This window comes from Rhipicephalus microplus, chromosome 3 (assembly GCF_043290135.1).
Source record: "Rhipicephalus microplus isolate Deutch F79 chromosome 3, USDA_Rmic, whole genome shotgun sequence".
NCBI lineage: Eukaryota > Metazoa > Arthropoda > Arachnida > Ixodida > Ixodidae > Rhipicephalus > Rhipicephalus microplus.
In genome coordinates this window covers 45,285,179-45,303,324 of record NC_134702.1, presented here as the reverse complement: position 1 = coordinate 45,303,324, position 18,146 = coordinate 45,285,179, and the positions used below count along the sequence as shown (strand labels likewise).

General features: G+C 47.8%; 1 protein-coding gene across 2 annotated transcripts in view; it reads right to left on the bottom strand.

The window, feature by feature from the left end:
* The window catches only part of Pgd (phosphogluconate dehydrogenase), a 62,854-nt gene that overhangs the window by 21,822 nt on the left and 22,886 nt on the right, over positions 1 to 18,146 (bottom strand). Inside the window, exon 1 of one of the 2 annotated variants that reach the window (XM_037426509.2) lies at positions 17,224 to 17,836. The exons of the other annotated variant lie outside the window; for it this stretch is intronic. Coding sequence (XP_037282406.2) covers positions 17,224 to 17,273 — 50 coding nt within the window. The 5' untranslated portion in view covers positions 17,274 to 17,836. Of the gene's footprint in view, positions 1 to 17,223; positions 17,837 to 18,146 lie in introns of those variants that run through there. 2 annotated transcript variants of the gene reach the window in all.

The window sequence follows — 18,146 nt, the reverse complement described above, 5'->3', positions numbered from 1 at the left end:
CATTTTACTGCTACCTGGCGAAGAATGGCCCACTAAAGAGTCACGTTAATTCAGTCATAGCAACCTGTCACCAAGTTGCGCTACCTGACTACATTCAACCTTTTTACAGCTACATTTTCTCTTCAAGTATCTGTATGCTCGCGTGCGGATGTCATAAGACTACAACAAAAATTCGCCAAGAAGGGGGAAAATAAGTTCAGCTACGCCGCAATTCAACAATGTTCTGCGGTGAAGCACCTTAAAATTAATATGGTTGCTGTTGCGGGACATGATGTGCGTGCCTAAAGTTTTTTTTTTTTTAGGACGTATTCATTTCATTTCATTTATTGATACTGTCAGCCCTTTGCGGGCTATTACAGGAGTATTTCGCGGGCCCCGATCTGATAACCACAGTGATGGAGTTTCGAAGACTGGGTTCAGACTCCACCGACAAAAAGGGCGAGTTTTCGTTTACTTTCATTCATTTCAATTTATATAGGTAAGTATCACAACACCAATTATTAAAAAATAAAAAATAATGTTCTCTATGCTTTCTCTTGGCTTGCCGTTTTCATTAGTTGCGTCTAATAAATGGCTACATTGAAACGCACGTTGATTTGACCTTAAGCCCAGCAATTGGGACGTTAAAGGTGGCGCGATACAATTGCAGCTTACGAGCATTAATGCGGCACCGCATGGCGTTCACAGGAAAACTATACACATATCGCATGCGCGATAAGCAATGTCGTACTCGGGAGGCTAGCGTACTTGCTCGTCCACTTGTTGAGCTTCATCGCCGCTGACGCCGGCACGGCTCAACTGGTAGCGCTGCGACGGTAGCGGCGACAGCGCCAACAACCGGTACACCATTTGTTTTCTTTGCTTTTTCGTTCAAAGACAATGGCACATACCCACTCAAGGGGGATTGGCCAATAATGAGCAGACAAAAATTTGAAAGGTCATTCGAAAATGTTGGGAGATCAAAAGAACAAGAACTATATTGAAATGGTAATGATACGTTACAATAGATTAAGACTACGAGTAATATACTTTTCATCTCGTACTTCGGACTGCCGTAAAACTATCAGAACAATTTAGAAGAGATGAATTATGTTTTACCGCACTTTAGTAACAAGTTTTTGAACGCAACAGTAAAAAGGTACTCGAGTAATAGTTTGAAATCACACAGGGCATCAAAGGCATTCCTGGGACACTATGTCATACCCGAGGTGCTTAATACAGCTTATTCAGTTAAGGATAAGACTATTTTTGAAAGAGTACTGATAAGGGTACTAACATTACGGCAGACTTCGTCATCTGTGCCCGCTTGGCCGAAAGCAACCATTGCAACTTCTGCTATGACTCATACCCACTCTGGGGGAATCGGCGAACAATTGACTGTATGTATATTGCGGAGCAGAATACTGATAACCAAAACAGGAAAAAAACTCACGTAAGAAAGATGGAAAACAATTGTTTGTTCAAGCATGCAGATCAGGCACTTTAACTCCTGAATAAAAAAAAACTTTTTAAAAATTACTTCATTACTATTGTAACGATACTTATACAGTAGGAATTCTAAGTCATATTCATTTTGTTTCGTGGTACAGCAGCAACTTCATCGACGACGATTCTGCTTTGGTCACAGCAACGATGATCCTAAACAATGGCACACCCATAACGGGGAAATTGCAGTAGGTGCCAAGAATCAGGGGGCGAGGGGGAGAAGGAAAATGCTAAGGTGGCAGTCTCTCGCTGAAACGCTGCCAGAGGTTCTATTAAAGGCCAACTCCGGCGATTTTTCGACCATGTCAAGCTAATGGTGTTTATGTTCCTGATACACTCTTGTCACCAGCCCAAATAGCTGAAATCCTCAAGAAATCTGAAAATATTTTAATAAGCAAAAAAAGTGAAATACCGAAAACCGAAACCAATCCGGGTGCCCTGTCTGCTTATGACGTACTATTTGGCAAGAACCGGACTCCTGCCGGCGCGGAGTATGAAAACTGTGGAAGCCAGACTAGCGAAGCGCCGGCCAAAGAGCACAGAGGACGGAAGAAAGCTTTTCTGTGCTATACACGTGCCAAACACTACCGCCGTTGCCTTGTGGCCGCACTATAAACGCTGTAGCGGCCACAGAAGCGATGCCATCGGCTGCGTCACTTCCGTCGACAGGCCAAACATGACGTCACACATACAGTGTTGCCAATATTTCTGGCAAGCGAGGTGAGCTTTTCGAGGAAATCTTTAAAAATCATTTGCGAACAATCAGTGCATTTCTCAAAACTGTATTTTGGCATCAATGACGGAAATGTGCAAAGGAACGTACCCAGAGAATTTCATTGAGATCCATTGACCTCGAAAAATCGCCGGAGTCGGCCTTTAAAGTACCGCGCACAACGCAGTCGGCGATCGCGATTCTGCTTTCCAAATCCAGAGGGCGTGAGAAACAAATAGTAAAAAGGAAGCACGTAAGAGACAGTATAGGTGGCAGAAAAGTAGATATCGAACAGAAATAGTGGGGAAATGAGGTCATTCTGCCTGAAAAGGCAGAGAGATGGAACACACATTTATATTTTTTCCTTGCAACAATTCAATTTCATCGAAGTAATTATAAGGCCAACATAAAAAGAAAGATTTCATTTTCTTTTCTTGAGAGCCATGAGACACACATGTCACCACCCCGTTATAAAGGGGACGCTCATAGCATCCATCCATCCATCCGGTGCGCAGACACGAGAGAGATCAAGGCGCAAAACGCAGTTACTTCATTTCTTCTCTCACATCCGCCTCTGCGTTTTTACACTCTTCTGTTTTAACCAAGTAAGAACTACCACAACTGTCTTTCCAGGGGGGCGACAAATTGAATCACGGAATTTCTATCGTCATAGCTGTATTGCAATGACCTCTAGAAAGGTAAGCGGTTATTGTCAGGCCCAGTTCTGTAGTTCGGAATGAGAGTAAAAAAAGAGAGACTGAAGATGAAACAACGTATACGGAGCGGGCATCAGCTCGCCAAGCGATGCCCGGTCAAGCGATGTTCATTACAGGGTACCTCGATGCTAATTAACTACCGCAGCGGCGGGGCAGGCGAAGCGTCGCTCGAGACACTATAGAATTCCTAGAATTCCCTAGAATTCCTGTATATCCGCATGGTACATTATATGGTTAATTCGGCAACGCAACGCCAGAGGAGGCGCACAAACACAGCACTGTCTCGCGCCTTTGGCCATGCATCAGCAGGGCCGGCCCGCTCTCGACGTGCGGGACTTGCACGTTCGCTTTTTTTTTTTTTTTTTGAGCAAATCAAGGCGACAAAAGTATGCCTGATGAGCCAATAAACGCGTTGCTTCTGCACTGGAGGCGCTTGCCAATCTCGCTGCAAGCAATAATAATAATAATAATAATAATAATAATAATAATAATAATAATAATAATAATAATAATAATAATAATAATAATAATAATCTCACAGTACACGGGCCTCTGTCGTTTCGTCTCCATCGAAATGAGACCGCCGCGGCCAGGATCGGCACCGAAACCCATCTATACAATAAGCAAAACGCAAACTTCTCGAAAGGAAGTCGCGCCTTAGTCGCCTCCAAGCCCCCCTCAGGTTACGCTAATGTGCCTCCCTCTACAGCCTCACACGGATGCCTGGATCCATGGTAAGCTTTGGTAATTAACACGAAAGTTATGACAGCGCGAGAGAGAGAGACAAAGGAAGTCCTTGGCCACGTTGCCGAGACTAAACGCAAACCTCTCGCGCGTGCCCTGTCGTTAGGAAAGCTGCGCCTACGCAAGCAGGCAAGCAAGCAAGCTAGCGTTCCGAGACAAGACTACCTCTCAAGAAACAGCAGTTATGAAAGGCGCACATTCGTACGTGGTCCTAACGGTCTTTTTCACTCCTATAATATATACAAGTATGCCAAAGGGGTAAAACTTGCATCTCCAGGAAACGGTGCACCTAAGAGACGCTGCAACAAACCGAGCATTCTTGTTCTCTTCTACACTAGTAGGACTCAACTTTGGAAGTCTGCGGCATTTCCTCCTTAAAGGCGGGTGCACACAAGCCTGCACCAATGGTGTGAGTCATAAGCCGCCCGCAGCGGGACTAATATATATATATATATATATATATATATATATATATATATATATATATATATATATATATATATATATATATATATATATATATATATATATATATATATATTAATTCGCGGAGACGATCGGCTGTTCTACGATCATGTGAGCGAGGCCTCTCCAGACTTCTAGACCACAAGGATGTACAAGTTGCACCCCCTGGAAAGGGTGTATATAAAAGACCAACACAGCGGTATCCGACCATAACCTGGAGAGATGTAAAAGTTACGCTCTCCGGGAAGGGTGTGTGTAGGAGACCAGCGAACAGTTCTGTATAAGAAGGACAACGGTGTAGAAGTTACAGTCCTGATGAGTAGCTTGGAGAGCGTGTATTATAACTTGTACACCTTTGGAAAAAGCTTTCGAATACCCTTCCCGACGCTCTCGAGGACAGGAGGAGGCTCAAAAAGCCGCGGATACGAAACCTTTTCTCTCTCGAGCGCCATAGAAACGTGTATACGCTCCACCTCGAGTCCTTGAGCCAAATGAGGTCATCCTCGCACTTTCCGGTCCACTCAAACCGGCAAATCACCTTTACGGAAGATGCTGATCTTGCGTTAAAAAAAAGGCGTCAACGACAAGGCGCGCACCTGCTTTGCAGCTCATTCATGACGAGCGCGCTTGAAAAGACGCGGTGCCATTAGGAGCCGCTTACGGGGAGTTCAGAGAAGGCGAAACAAGTACGAGACAACGACGACAGCGGAGATAGCCGCGCATGCCCACACAACGACCGAGCAAATCAACCAACCGCGCAAGCGCCCTTCCTTTCTCGGACACTTTCTGGACAGGACGGAGTGCAGTGCGCCTCTCAACAGTTCTGCAGTTCACTCGAGATGGAGGCCAGAGATGCGATCTGGACAATCTGAGTGAGCCTATTGTGCTCATATTGGGCCGGCCGGCTTGCGCAACGGGAATGGCAAAGGCAGTGGGAGCGACCTCCCGGCTCGGCCCTTACTTGAAAACGTGTGCACGGCGTTTTGGCCACAAGGGCTTCCATGGGTGCGAGTATAGGTACAATGTAGTGTAGTGAAAAGTAAGCTTTCAACCTCCCGATGGTATGGATTGATCGCATCTCCGTGCAAAGTGACTTCGTCTGCGGCGCAAAAGTGTGACCCCCCCCCCCCCCCTCCCTTGCATGAGTAAGGCACCGATCCTCTCGCTGGCGCGGGGCCCCGGGAGTTGTCGCGTCTATTCGGCGCGGCGCGCCGAGTGGACGCGGCACCCTTGTCTGGAGAGAACCGTTCGAGCAAAACAAAAAATTACACTCTATGACCCAGAACGGGAACTTTACTTATGTGGTTATAAAAGGGAAAAGAAGGGAAAAGTGGGCCGTACCTGTCTGCATCTGGTGCGACACCTCAACAGTAGCTCGCAAGGGATGGGGGTAAGGAGGGATTAAAACGATAGGATTATAGGTATATGTTGTTACGCCTGGGAATCCACACCGAACGTCAATGCCTCTGCAAAGGCAATCTGTGTCAAGGCCAGTGCTCGAGCCCGCCTGACGCGATCAGCTCAACGACGTCATCAAGCGGCGGCGCCGGTCTGTCATGCAACGCACAGCGAGCTCCCTCAGCCCACGAGCCCGATGAAGCAATCGGCACCTTCCAGTCTGGCGAGTCTTACGCAATGCGTGGCAACATCCCCCGTCCTTGGGTTCAACCACGCGGAGCGGCGGGTCCCCATTGGAGGATTCTGACATCACGGCCAGCGGCACTTCTGGTTGGACGTTTGGTGCCTCAAAGGATCCACTCAGTGCCTATAAAAAAAGCCGTGCGGCGCGTCGCCAGCAGTAGACCTATATGTCAGAGGAGCCTCTCGCTGTTTCGAGCCCTTTCGCTGTCGGCGCGGCCGGTGTCATTGTAAGCAGCGAGTTTCGCGGCGCCCTTCGTAACAGAGAGAGAAGCCGACGGATGCGTGCGAGAGAAGACATCTCGGCTCTTCGAGTCCCTAAGCTGTCGGCCCCAGTGCCGAGTTTGTAACGCCTCTATTTCTATGCTGTACATAAACCTTGCCTTAACTCACCGTCGTCTCTTCCGCTCGTCTATCAGCTCTGCGCAGAAGCAGTCGCGAGCTCAGTAACACACGCTACCAAACGGCTGGAGACCTTGGCGGCGGAGTTCGGAGCAGTGGCGCCTTCGGGACCGTGTTGGCGTCTCGCCTTCGCAACAATATATATATATATATATATATATATATATATATATATATATATATATATATATATATATATATATATATATATATATATATATATATATATATATATATATACATATATATAGAGAGAGAGAGAGAGAGAGAGAGAGAGAGAGAGAGAGAGATGTGCGACGACGGAAGTAAAGAGAAGATAGGAAAGATGAAACACGGTCGCAGGAGTCCGAGGACGGGGCACCACCGGCGAGAGCTCTTGTCGACAACAGGAGATGGCGTATAGGGCTAATCCAGTCGGCTATAGAGCTACGCTGTCGACGTCGTCGGGGACCGGCGTCAGGAGGTGGCGTAGGACCAAGCCAGTCGGCCAAAGCTGCACTGTCGTCGGATATCGCGAGGGCACAACCGGTCGGCACGGAATCCAGCGGGCGAGGGGCGGGAACCCTACCGGGACGGACGTCTTTGAATGATGAAGGGTTGTTGGGTGTTTCAACCTCAGTGACACGGCACTCTCGGGTGCCAGCTTCCCTTTCTTTCTTACATCGACAAGCAAGAGCGGGGGAGGAAGGTTACTGCTGTGAAAGATTGCCCCCCTCCACCCCACACAACTGATATATACCTATATATTTGGGCTCATACAAAAAGCCTAATTGGGCTCGGAGCTTGCTCGCAACGTCGCTAAACAGTGCTTGAGGCACGCCAGTTTTAGAAGTAAAGCGTTAACTAAAGAACAGAAATAAAAGAAGATACGCTTGCCATTCGCAGCTCGTGATTACGAGAAGAAATAAGCGTATACATGTTGCCTAAGCGCGCCATATAACAAGGCGCGGGGACTGGAAGTATATAAGCTGTCGACACGTTCGATCGCTCGAAAATTTTCCGTGTAGTGTGGAAGAAGCTCCGGCTCAATAAATGACACTGCGTGCGTGCGTATATCCCCCCTCTCGTTGTTCGTGCATACCCAAGATCTTAGTAACATACATGGACGTTTACCAAGCGGACAGGGAGGAGGTTCTTCCTCCCCCAACCTTCAGCCCGCAAAATTCTTCCACGTTGTATGTATATACACAAGCATACCGACCCTGAAGTGTTGAACGGTGCAAACAGAACAATACCTAAAGGAAGAGACGACGGCACAAAGAGCGTGCACAATGCGCTCTGCGTGATCGTTGTCTCTTACTTTAGTCGTTGCGCTGTTTGCGCAATTCAACACTTCTGATCGTGAACCAATATGCCGAATTGTCAGCCATACCAACACAAGCACGAACGTACGTCAAAGGCTAACTGCCACCCCCCACCCCCCCTCTCACGAAAAAAAAAAGTTTCTAGCTATGCCTTTGTAAATGGAATAAAAGCCCAACACGAATCAAGCTAGAGAATGTATATACGCGAGCGAAAGGTTAGCGTAAAAGATCTATACAGTACCGACAAAGACCTTGGTTTGATTAATCAAGCGTTTAACGATTATAAATGAAAGCAGCTAGTGCTACTGCTATCCGATATCGTATATAGTGTGCAGCGTACACGTGAACACATCAACAAGCGTGGTACACTCCACTACGGTAAAAGAAGAGGCGACGCCACTTCCGCAACGAATATCCTCGTCGGGAAGAAACCGACCGGGTCTCGAAACGCCGAGTATACCGTGGCTGGAACGATTTCAGCAGGTATAGAAATTTTCACCCAAGGTAACCTTTGATCCGGAATGTTAACCGACGTCTGCAGAATACATTTTGGCCATCGTCCGCTTTTCGTTTGCTCAGGTATATATAAGCAAAGCCGCAGACGACAAGGTTGCCAAAGCTGACCGCTATAGGAAACCAATCCCGCACTGCAGTGGTTCGATTACATAGGCACGCGGTGTGCAAATCTATCGCAATGCAGCACCAGCGGGTATACTTCCCCGCCACCCTTGCGAACAAGCACGCCAACACACACACGCGCGCGATCACCGATGCACAGAAAACGCGCGCTGGGTGCGCTCGATACGTAACGCCGATTACGGGCGCGCGTTTGCAGCTTGCCGCTAATCGCACCGCAAGCCGTCTGCGCGGAATAGTAAGGCCGCACTCGAGTGCGCGCATGCAGGGACGGTTACGCCAGACGGCCAAGCCAAGGAACAAACAAGCCAAAGACCGCCTGTAGCGTGCGTCGAACTCCCCACAAAGCCTTGCCGTCTTGTTGAGAGGTAGACCATGCAGCAACTGCAAGCGCGGCCTTGTGCTAGAAAGGAAAACGGGCGTCCCTCAATTATTGCCGAGGGCCGTTAACGGCGGGCGTTTTCAGCTTCGCGCTAAACACTGGGATCTCTTATAGCTTTCTTGTTTTTTTGTTTTTTCTTGGCGTCTTTTTCCGGGTCGTTATACGTCTCTTGGCAGGCACTGCCCAGGTAAAAAAACTACACAGAGACGGCCGGAATCGAGACACAAGTATAGGCATCACCATATTACGCGAATCAAATGTACTATTGCTGCGCCGTCTTAATACTTTATGACTTGAACAAGCGGCCGTAACAGCAATGTCACACACCGCGAAAGAAGACAAGACTGGACTATGAGTGTGCGCGAGTGTGCTGCCGAATGTGCTGTGTTTATCTCTCTTCCCTCTCTGCTCTCTATCTTTCATCTCCCCCATCCCCCTCCCATGCGCAGGGTAGCAAACCGGCTGCCTATAGGCTGGTTAACCTCCTTGCCGTTCTTGTCCTCCTACTTTCCTTATAACTTAATGTGGCCTCCGAACTTTCGAGGCATGCTAAAAAGAGAGAAAGCGTGATGGGTCACGCTTCCAGCATGTCTGAACTGCTCGCGTGAACCTTATCGCGTTAAAGATCTCGTTTCGCAGAAATCCCGGTTTCAACGTCTTTGGTTGCGAGCGAAAAATCTGCGCAGTTGGTGAAATAGACAATATAACATAATCCGGCGGATTCGAACCTGCGACCCCCTCGCTCCGTGGGGCGATGCGTTTAGCTGCGTGGCCACCACGCATGGCTATATCATGGCTAGCAGGCTGGCACCATCTGGCTTTACGGCAACTGTCCGTACAACGAAAATGATCATCGTACAGTCAACCAAGCCAAGTTTTTTTTTTTCTTTTATATCGACCAAATGCATTAAACACACGCTCAAGTTACATTCCATAGTTATCTGCGGGCAGAAAGCACTTCTAGAAAAGTGAAGAAAAAAAATCTAAGATTCCTGCCGGGAGATAGGAGGGTATACACGTAAAGCCTGCCCCATACACGGACATATATAATGGGGGGAGAGTGGAGAGACCTTCACCCCTCCCCCGCTTCGCCCTCTGAAGATGTGAATCCTGCGCACGACTGTGGGCAGGAGGCAGTGATAGCAATGGCGTAGACCGGGGCTGGGGGAAGGGAGGGGTGTCAGGCCTTTCTACATACATATATATTTTAATTTTGCATGCGCATACGTATATATGCACGCGCACATACAAACGCACGAATGAACATTAAGATGTACGGTAACCCCTCCCGCAAAAAAAAAAAAAAATTCTGACAAGGCTGCTGGTGCGAAGGTTCTAAAAAGGTACAGATGTATTTGCGGTAAGTATCGCGAATGTGCCGTCACACGATAGAGAATGAGCGAGAGAACAACGAGCATATGTGGGATTTAGCGTCCCAAAACCACCATATGAGAGACGCCGTAGTGGCTCCGGGAGTTTCGATCACGCGCACAGGGTTCTTTACGTGCACCCAAATCTAAGCACACGGGCCTACAGCATTTCCACCTCCATCGAACAACGAGTATGCCCTGAAGCTTTACGTGGAACAGGCTAGACCACCATGGAAAACGCTACTTCCAAAATTAGCACGTAACTCAATCACTACATCGTTACTAAGCGAAGGCATCAATGCTGCTGCTATAACGACGCATATGTAACGATGGCCATCGTTTAGTGTGAGAGCGGGCGCGGAAAGGCGGGAGTGTGTGCAAGCGTTCAACACCCCCTCCCCTCCCCCCTTCCGAAAGATGTTCTGGCTAAGCAGCAAGTCAGTCGATAAAGAAGGCCCAAGGACGACAGCTGTTCAAAAGTGATTACAACATATTGACAGGTCAGGTCGTTCACACAATTACGATATGCACGAGACGTTAATTAAAATGAGCACTGATAATTACAAAAAAAAGCTGGGAATAGATTGGCAGATAATTGTAGTTACAGGCGCACACGTGGATACCAGTATACGTTGTAAATGCAGATGCCTGTACGAAGAGAGAGAGAGAGAGAAAGGAAGAGAAGGGGGACTACATAGCCGGAGTCGTAGAACGAAATAAAGCCTGATTAGAATGAAAAAGGCATAGTACATATAGTGCGTGTATCGGCCCGTTTCAAGCGGGATGCATAAATTAGCATCGTCGCAGCTACAACTTGTCCTTCAAAGGTGCCGATTTATGGCATTAATCAACCAAGTAGTCAAGCTGCCTAGGGTAGATTTATCTCACTTGCATGAAGGTTTGCCCACACTTCGTATACTCTCTTCTGTGATGATGAAAACAACTATCAAGCATACGCATGGGTGGGGCTTTTGGCAGGCATGTCTACAAATACACACTCACATAGCATATATACACACCACTTTTTTTTCTTTAATGTTACGAGACCAGAGACAACGCCTTCACACACGATCTATTTAGTTGCACTTCGAGAAGGAGCGGAATTTCACTTCTGACACAACCAGCGTACGCCTATTTTGTTGCTTTAAAATCGCAGAAAAAAAAATACAGTGCGATTATATCACGCTTGTAACGAGGCATGCATGCGAAGACTGACAAAATCAATAAAAACAAAAGCGTCACGGCACCCTGCGCATCTATATCGGAAAACGGAACAAAAAAAAAGCGCAGGTCACAGAATTCGATCAAGCCGAATATCACCGCATGCAAATTGGTTCGCGAGCAGCCGCGTTTAGCCAGAGCGAGTATCCATAGCTATCTCAACTAACTGCCAATAAAAGGCTACAAAATCCGGAATGGACTTAGCTTGCTGCGCGCGAGCGACAGCGAAGGAAGGTCGGAACTGCGAAAACGGAGAGTAGCAACACCCACACGCAAACACGCACACACTCACGCACACACTCACGCACACACAACTTCGACAGGTTGAACGAAAAGGACGTGCGAGAGTTGACAAACGTGTTTATACGGCTCAGTGAGCAAAAGCTAAACTAATAGAAAACGTCCAGCCGCCGCTCCAATTTACACAGCACTGCGGCCGCGAAACGAAAAAAGTTGCCTGCGGCCGTCGCGGTGCAACGGGCTTTACACACGCCAGTTCACTGTACACACGCCTCTCACGTGCGTGCCCTGGTGGGATAATCGGGGTGAACAGTGGAAGTGCCTCGGACAGGCTGGCCGACGTTTAGATAGGAGGACCTATCTTTGTCAAAGACACCTTGTCATCCTTGGCGTCGACGACAAGGCGCCTTTGACAAAGGTAGGTCATCCTATCGAAACGTCGGTCAGCCTGTCGGAGGCACTACTAACCCCCTTAAAACTAACGCGCCAAGGATGACAAGGCGCCTTTGGCAAAGATAGGTCCTCCTATCGAAACGTCGGGTGAGGTACTTCCACTGTTCACCGTGATTATACCACTAAGTGTTTCTATCTGTCGGCTCCCATCTTGATTTTGGATTTCCATGCGTGCCCTGGACAACGCAACAAAAATTAAAGAACTCAGACGACAGCAGCGAAGTCAACTCGGATGAAAACATCACGTGTTTTGTTTCATCCACCACTAAATATTTCATACACCTTTATGAGAGTTCAAGGGGTGTTGCGGTTGGCCTATAATTGAAAGGGTAAGAGCAAAGTAAATTATCATTCCAAGTAGAAATGACGTATGCCAACAGATAAGTGAAGCAGTTTTACTTCCCAATAATGATAAGTGATGGGATTTTGCGTCCCGAAACAACGATATCAAAATGAGGGACGCTGTCGCGGAAGGTTCCGGAAGTATCGACCACCTGGGGCTCTTTAACGTGCAGTGACATCGAAAAGTACAGACAGATATCGTGCAGTACGTGGAAGGACAGCTCAGGTGATCACGAACTAAAGGAAGGAACATACACAGACGAAAGCAGTCTGGCAAAATATGATATTATTATTATTATTATTATTATTATTATTATTATTATTATTATTATTATTATTATTATTATTATTATTATTATTATTATTATTATTATTATATACATCCCTGCATATATACATCAATTTGGGGGGGGGGGGGGGTCACATGTCAATTTCAGCGCACTGACAAAGTGAAGAACAGCATTTCTTTTTCTGATAACACTATCGACGGTGTGCTTACACATTCCGCCACGTCGACGATTACGGTCTTTGCTTCGATGATCGGCCAAGTGCACTCACCTTTGTGGCGACTGATTACGATACATCTTGAATACATAGGTGAACAACAGTAGTAATTACGAAGTGTGGACACTTTCGCCACCATCGAACCCACGACTTTCGATCGGGTCAGCAGCCGAATAACCACCGCGCCACCGAGGCTGACAGTATACGACGCGAACACGGTTTTCACACCGATCATCATCATCATCATCATCAGCAGCAGCAGCAGCAGCAGCCTGACTACGTCCACTGCAGGACAAAGGCCTCTCCCATGTTCCACCAGTTAACCCGTTCCTGTGCTTGCTGCCAATTTACTACCCGCAAACTTCTTAATCTCATCTGCCCACCTAACCAACCTTCTGTCTCCCCCTAACCCGCTTGCCTTCTCAGGGAATCCAGTTAATAAATGATTATGCGCATTTAAAAGCGATACCTTTTCTGAGCCGTTTTCGGCACTCGTATCAGGCGGCATAATTCCCTCCCATACTCAGCCTCTTTCTTTTGTCGGCCGGCCGAAAGCGTAATGTGGTCGTCAAGAAGAAGAAGAAGAAGAAGAAGAAAAAAAGGAGGTCTTCCCGTCATTTCCGCGCTGATGTTCACCCGGAAGCCAAGAAGAAGGGACCGGACACACGAGGAGGAGGAACGCACGGCCATGCACTCCACACTGACGACCTCAATCTCGCGGGCGCTAATGACGCGCCGCAGCTGCCGAAAACTGACCGAGCCTCATTTTCAAACTTGTCCCCTTCTTTCTGTTCGAAGCGAGCGTCGAGCAGCGCATAACGCGCACAGAGTGCCGGACTAAGTCGTAGAATCTATTTGGAGGTCAAGGATATATATATAGGTGTAAAAAATGAACTCGATAGTCAATTGCAACGTAAAAAAAAAATCTGTAAATATTACGGTGCCTCTGGCTGACGTCACGGAAAGGACGGGCTTTCTTTCGCCAGTAAGCTTACGATAGTTTGTGGTTTTACGCATCCGAAACAACCCGCCACGGTGGTCTAGTGGCTAAGGTACTCGGCTGCTGACCCGCAGGGCGCGGGTTCGAATCCCGACTGCATTTCCGATGAAGGCAGAAATGTAGGTCCGTGTGCTCTGATTTGGGTGCACGTTAAAGAACACCAGGTGGTCTAAATTTCCGGAGCCCTCCACTACGGCGTCTCCCATAATCATATGGTGGTTTTGGGACGTTAAACCCCACATATCAATCAATCAACGCATCCGAAATTAGCAAGCCGCAGTGGAGGGCTCGAGAAATTTCGACCACCTGTGGTTTTTGTTTTTACCGCGCGCCCAAATCGAAGCACACACACGCCTCTATAACATTTCGATTCTAATAAAATGCGACCTCCATGGCTGGAATCGAACCCGCGCCTTTCAAGTTAGCAGCACAGCCCCGTCTACCCATTCAGCCAGGCACCGATGCGACTTCCGTGCTCTTCGTTAAATTAACCTGACACCCTCAGTCGGTTGAATTGGAACTTGCCAGCGCATGATCTCGTTCAGTCACCCTCGACATCCCTGCTTTTATACGTGCTCAGACTTAACCGCCTCAATTTAAATGACCTCACGAGCTCACCATCCCTTCTAATCACTTCGCATAACATTATTACCTAAAGTATAGGTTTTGTTTGTGCGATTGATATTTTTACTTTGCGTGTAACAAGGCACTTGCTTAGAAAAAAAAAAAACTACCCAGAGTCAACGGCGGTTGTATGCCAATTCTGTTAGGGTGCACAAACGATAACTACGGGAGGAGTTTTAACAAACTAAACAGTCAAATGACGCCTTTTCGATCAGGTTTAATAGTTTCCCACCAGAATCGTGTCGAATGCATATCAACGTGGGTCCGACAGATCGCTCTCGACTAATGACGAACACAAAGTGACGAGTATCCATTCTACCAGCGGGTGGGCGCGGAACAAAGTTTGGAACGTGCAGCTGTTCACGGAATGGCGGCGCTACAATCGGTATAGGTGTTTGTTTTGTTTTTTCAGGTAAAGACTTCATGTGCCATGCGGCCGAAGCGAAATTCCAGTTGAAGCCTAGCGATCATCCTGTGTTACATTGTTCGTCCCTGCTCGCTGGTAAAATGTATTCAAATCAAAACCAGCCAGCCCAACAAAAGTCACGAACTATAAACCTACAACACCGGCGATGCCCGTGAAGTATGTTATCTAAATTGCTCTCACGCAGAGAAAAGCAAACTGCCAGTGCCAAGGTGAGCGACACGTGGACGGCCACATTCGTTCGGAGCGCTCGACAGGTGGGACCTCGGAGTCGAGCAAACAATGTTCCAGCCTGGCTACGCTGTACCTTTTATCGATGGAAGGCTCGGGACCGGCCAGTCGCGTATATTGAAACGCGAGCCGCGCGCGCCCTTACGCGAACGTCGAACCGGGCAGCTGCTGTTTGTGTGTATGTACGTTCAACGCAGCTCGCCAACAGGTACAAAGGGCGTTCCACACTAGCCGCGATGGCAACAGGCGGCGGCGCTGACTGACGCTCCCAAGTAGGGTGTCTCGATGCGCGCGCCCCCGCTCATCGAGGCACTCTACTCCCAAGTTTAAATGCACATACAGACCTTGGCTGTGTTCCAATTCTTAGACAGCACGTAGACAGTCTACGAAGACTGCTTAGAAGACAGCATGGAGCCCATGCTGTCCGAGAAATGTAACACATTTAGACGGCTTTTACGCGACAATGCGCCACCTCACGTCGAGAAGAAAAAGCTAAAATAAACAAACGTAACAGTTGTATTTTCTGGCTTATTTCGTGTTGAAATCAAAAACAAATAAACGTTACTCACATTGAGCGTCTGCTTCTGCGCAGACGACCATTCAGGCGAGATATGATCTATCAGCGATTCGCTGAGCAGCCATCTTGTTTAGAAAGCAAAGTATACCCTGCATCGTATTTGTCTACGATGCGGTCTTCTCGGAGTTGTCTACTTTGCCGGCTACGTGAGAATTGGAATGGGACCTAAGATGGCCGCCGTCCATTTAGCTGTCTATTTAGCTGTCTACGGTGAGTATTGGAACAGAGCCATTATATAGTGGACGCGAATGGGGGATGACCTCCGCCGCAGCTCAGTGGTATACAGAGCATTTAACGGGTTATTCGAAGGTCGCAGGCTCAGATCCTGCCAGTGGCAAGTTATTTTTTTTTTGGTCCACTTGTCTTTCTTCACATTTGCGTTACAATTATTTATTACAACATCTCCTATACTTCTCTTGGCAGCACTGCTAGTTCTCATTAATGTTGTGTCTCGCAGAGATAACGAACCCTTAAGTTTGCACATATTTCCTACGTTAGGCTGTCAGACGTAACTTGCACCAAAACGAAGAATCCACAGAACCCGGATAACTGACAATGCGATGTTGTTTGTCAATCTTCCATCAACTCAAAATATTTTTTTGTGTACTTCACCTAGTTGCATAATATAGCTGCAATTATTTTAACCAACGTGTTATATATTACAGTTAAAAAAACATCCGGCCTGGTATTATGTTGATCTGTGTACGCGTAGGTGTGTGTGAACAGTAAAGACCCCCTCCCTCCTTTCACCCATAAATAATCTGAAGAATGCCCCAAGTCTACCCCACACCGCCTGTCACGTCGTTCAAAGTGCGATCGTGGCTACAGATGTTGCATTACAAAAGTTCTCTACCTGCTATCTTTACCAATGGAAAGCTGGGTATACGAAAGACAGGTTGCTGGAAAAGGTAAGTCATTGCTTTTTTTTTTTATTGTCATCCACAGCGAGGCTTACTTTGTTTCGAACTCAACCAACGGAAGAGAGGAGGGGCAGCGGAACAAGCCTGCCCGAGACTGCGTCGAAGGCCGTCCCCTGCCAAACCTCACCGCAACTTGATCGACGCGCAAGACCAAAATAAAACCTGACAAGGCCACCGATAAGGAGACAACGGCAATCATTACCCGCTGCTTGGTGAACTGGTTCCTTTTTTTTTTTTCATAAACGTCGACCTGACACGAACCTTTTGAAGAAATAACCAAAATTTGCGCGCGTTATTGATACGACAAACGTGAACTGCAGGCTGTACGTCACTCGTAAATCGACGAGGCGGAATATGAGGAATGTCGTGAAGGTATCCGGATTACCTTTACATGCCTGTTGTTCCTTCACGCGCGCGGCACAGAACGCCAACTTATCGTTTCCCAATTCCGCCCCCTCCGAAAAGCGCCTACCATGTCAACAGAAATCGAATGCTTTACTTCGAGCTCAACTCAGTCACACAGCGGCGATTAAAAACACACCTTTGCGTGATCTCAGAGAAATGTAGCTGCACCGACCAAAAAAAAAAAAATAATCATCCTCTGAAGAGCAATACACAACAACTGTCGTCCTTAAACGGTATTCGGTACAATAACGTCACACGCGACCAACAAATTAAACGATTCGACCCAGTGGGAGTGCGAACGAACGCGTACTTGCAAAGTAAAAAAAAAAAAACCGGAAGCACCATGCATGAAAACAACTGTCCTTAAACGGTGTTAAACCGCAATGAAATCATTCGAAGGAGTAGGGAAAGTGCCGACGAACACTTACTCTTTTCCAGGTTGCCATTTGGCCGAACGGCTGCAGAGACCGGCACCCATGTCTGACCACCGGAGATGTGAACGCGTAAAAACGGAGACAAGTTGACGACGAGGTCAGTCGTCCGTTGGGCTGTGCGGTGACTAACCCGGCGGCGGCTCAACAGCGGAAACTGCGTGCAGCAGACGCGCACCACGCCGTACGAGATCCGGCACGAGAAGCCTTTTTTTTTTCTTTTCTTCTTGAAGTCTGCAGACGCGACGGTCAGTCCACTGAAAAACGTTGACTCGTTTCTTGGGAAGGATGCCAGGCCACTACTTCAACACCGATTGACGTCAGACCGCACACAGCAACCGAAAGAGCCGCTCAAGAGCTTCCGACGAACCTCGGGCAGTCTGGAGGAAGTGTGCTCGATGAATTGACCACTGGCTACTACCGCTTGGGAAGTTCCAAAAAGACCCGTTTCGTGTATTCCGGCCACTAAAGAACTCGCAACACCCTCTGAACGAATACACAACGGACTGCACCGTTGCTCGCAGAGGGTAGGCGGTAGGAGCAGCTCGATTCGGGGGTTTACCGGGCTTAAAGACTGAAAGGACAATGCGAGCCTTCGAACTGGTCCAATCGCTGCCGAACTTCGCAGATGTGGCACCACTGTCGTTAAACCGAGAAGGAGGTAGATGGGCGTACCTTGGTATTCGTTGATTTAAAATCAAAAACTTATCAAAGTGACAGATAAGTTTGTAGTGACAACGTCACGAAGCGAGCTCGGTGGCAATGTCCCTGTCGGTCACCGGAGCCACGGAACGCAAAAGAAACCCGCGCGCGTGCGCACTGACCAAAACTCTCCACTGAAGATTGGGCCACGCTGATAGGAGTAAGGGGAGAGAGGAGGTTAGGTTGTGAAGCGGCGATGACGGTTACGTAGGCAACCA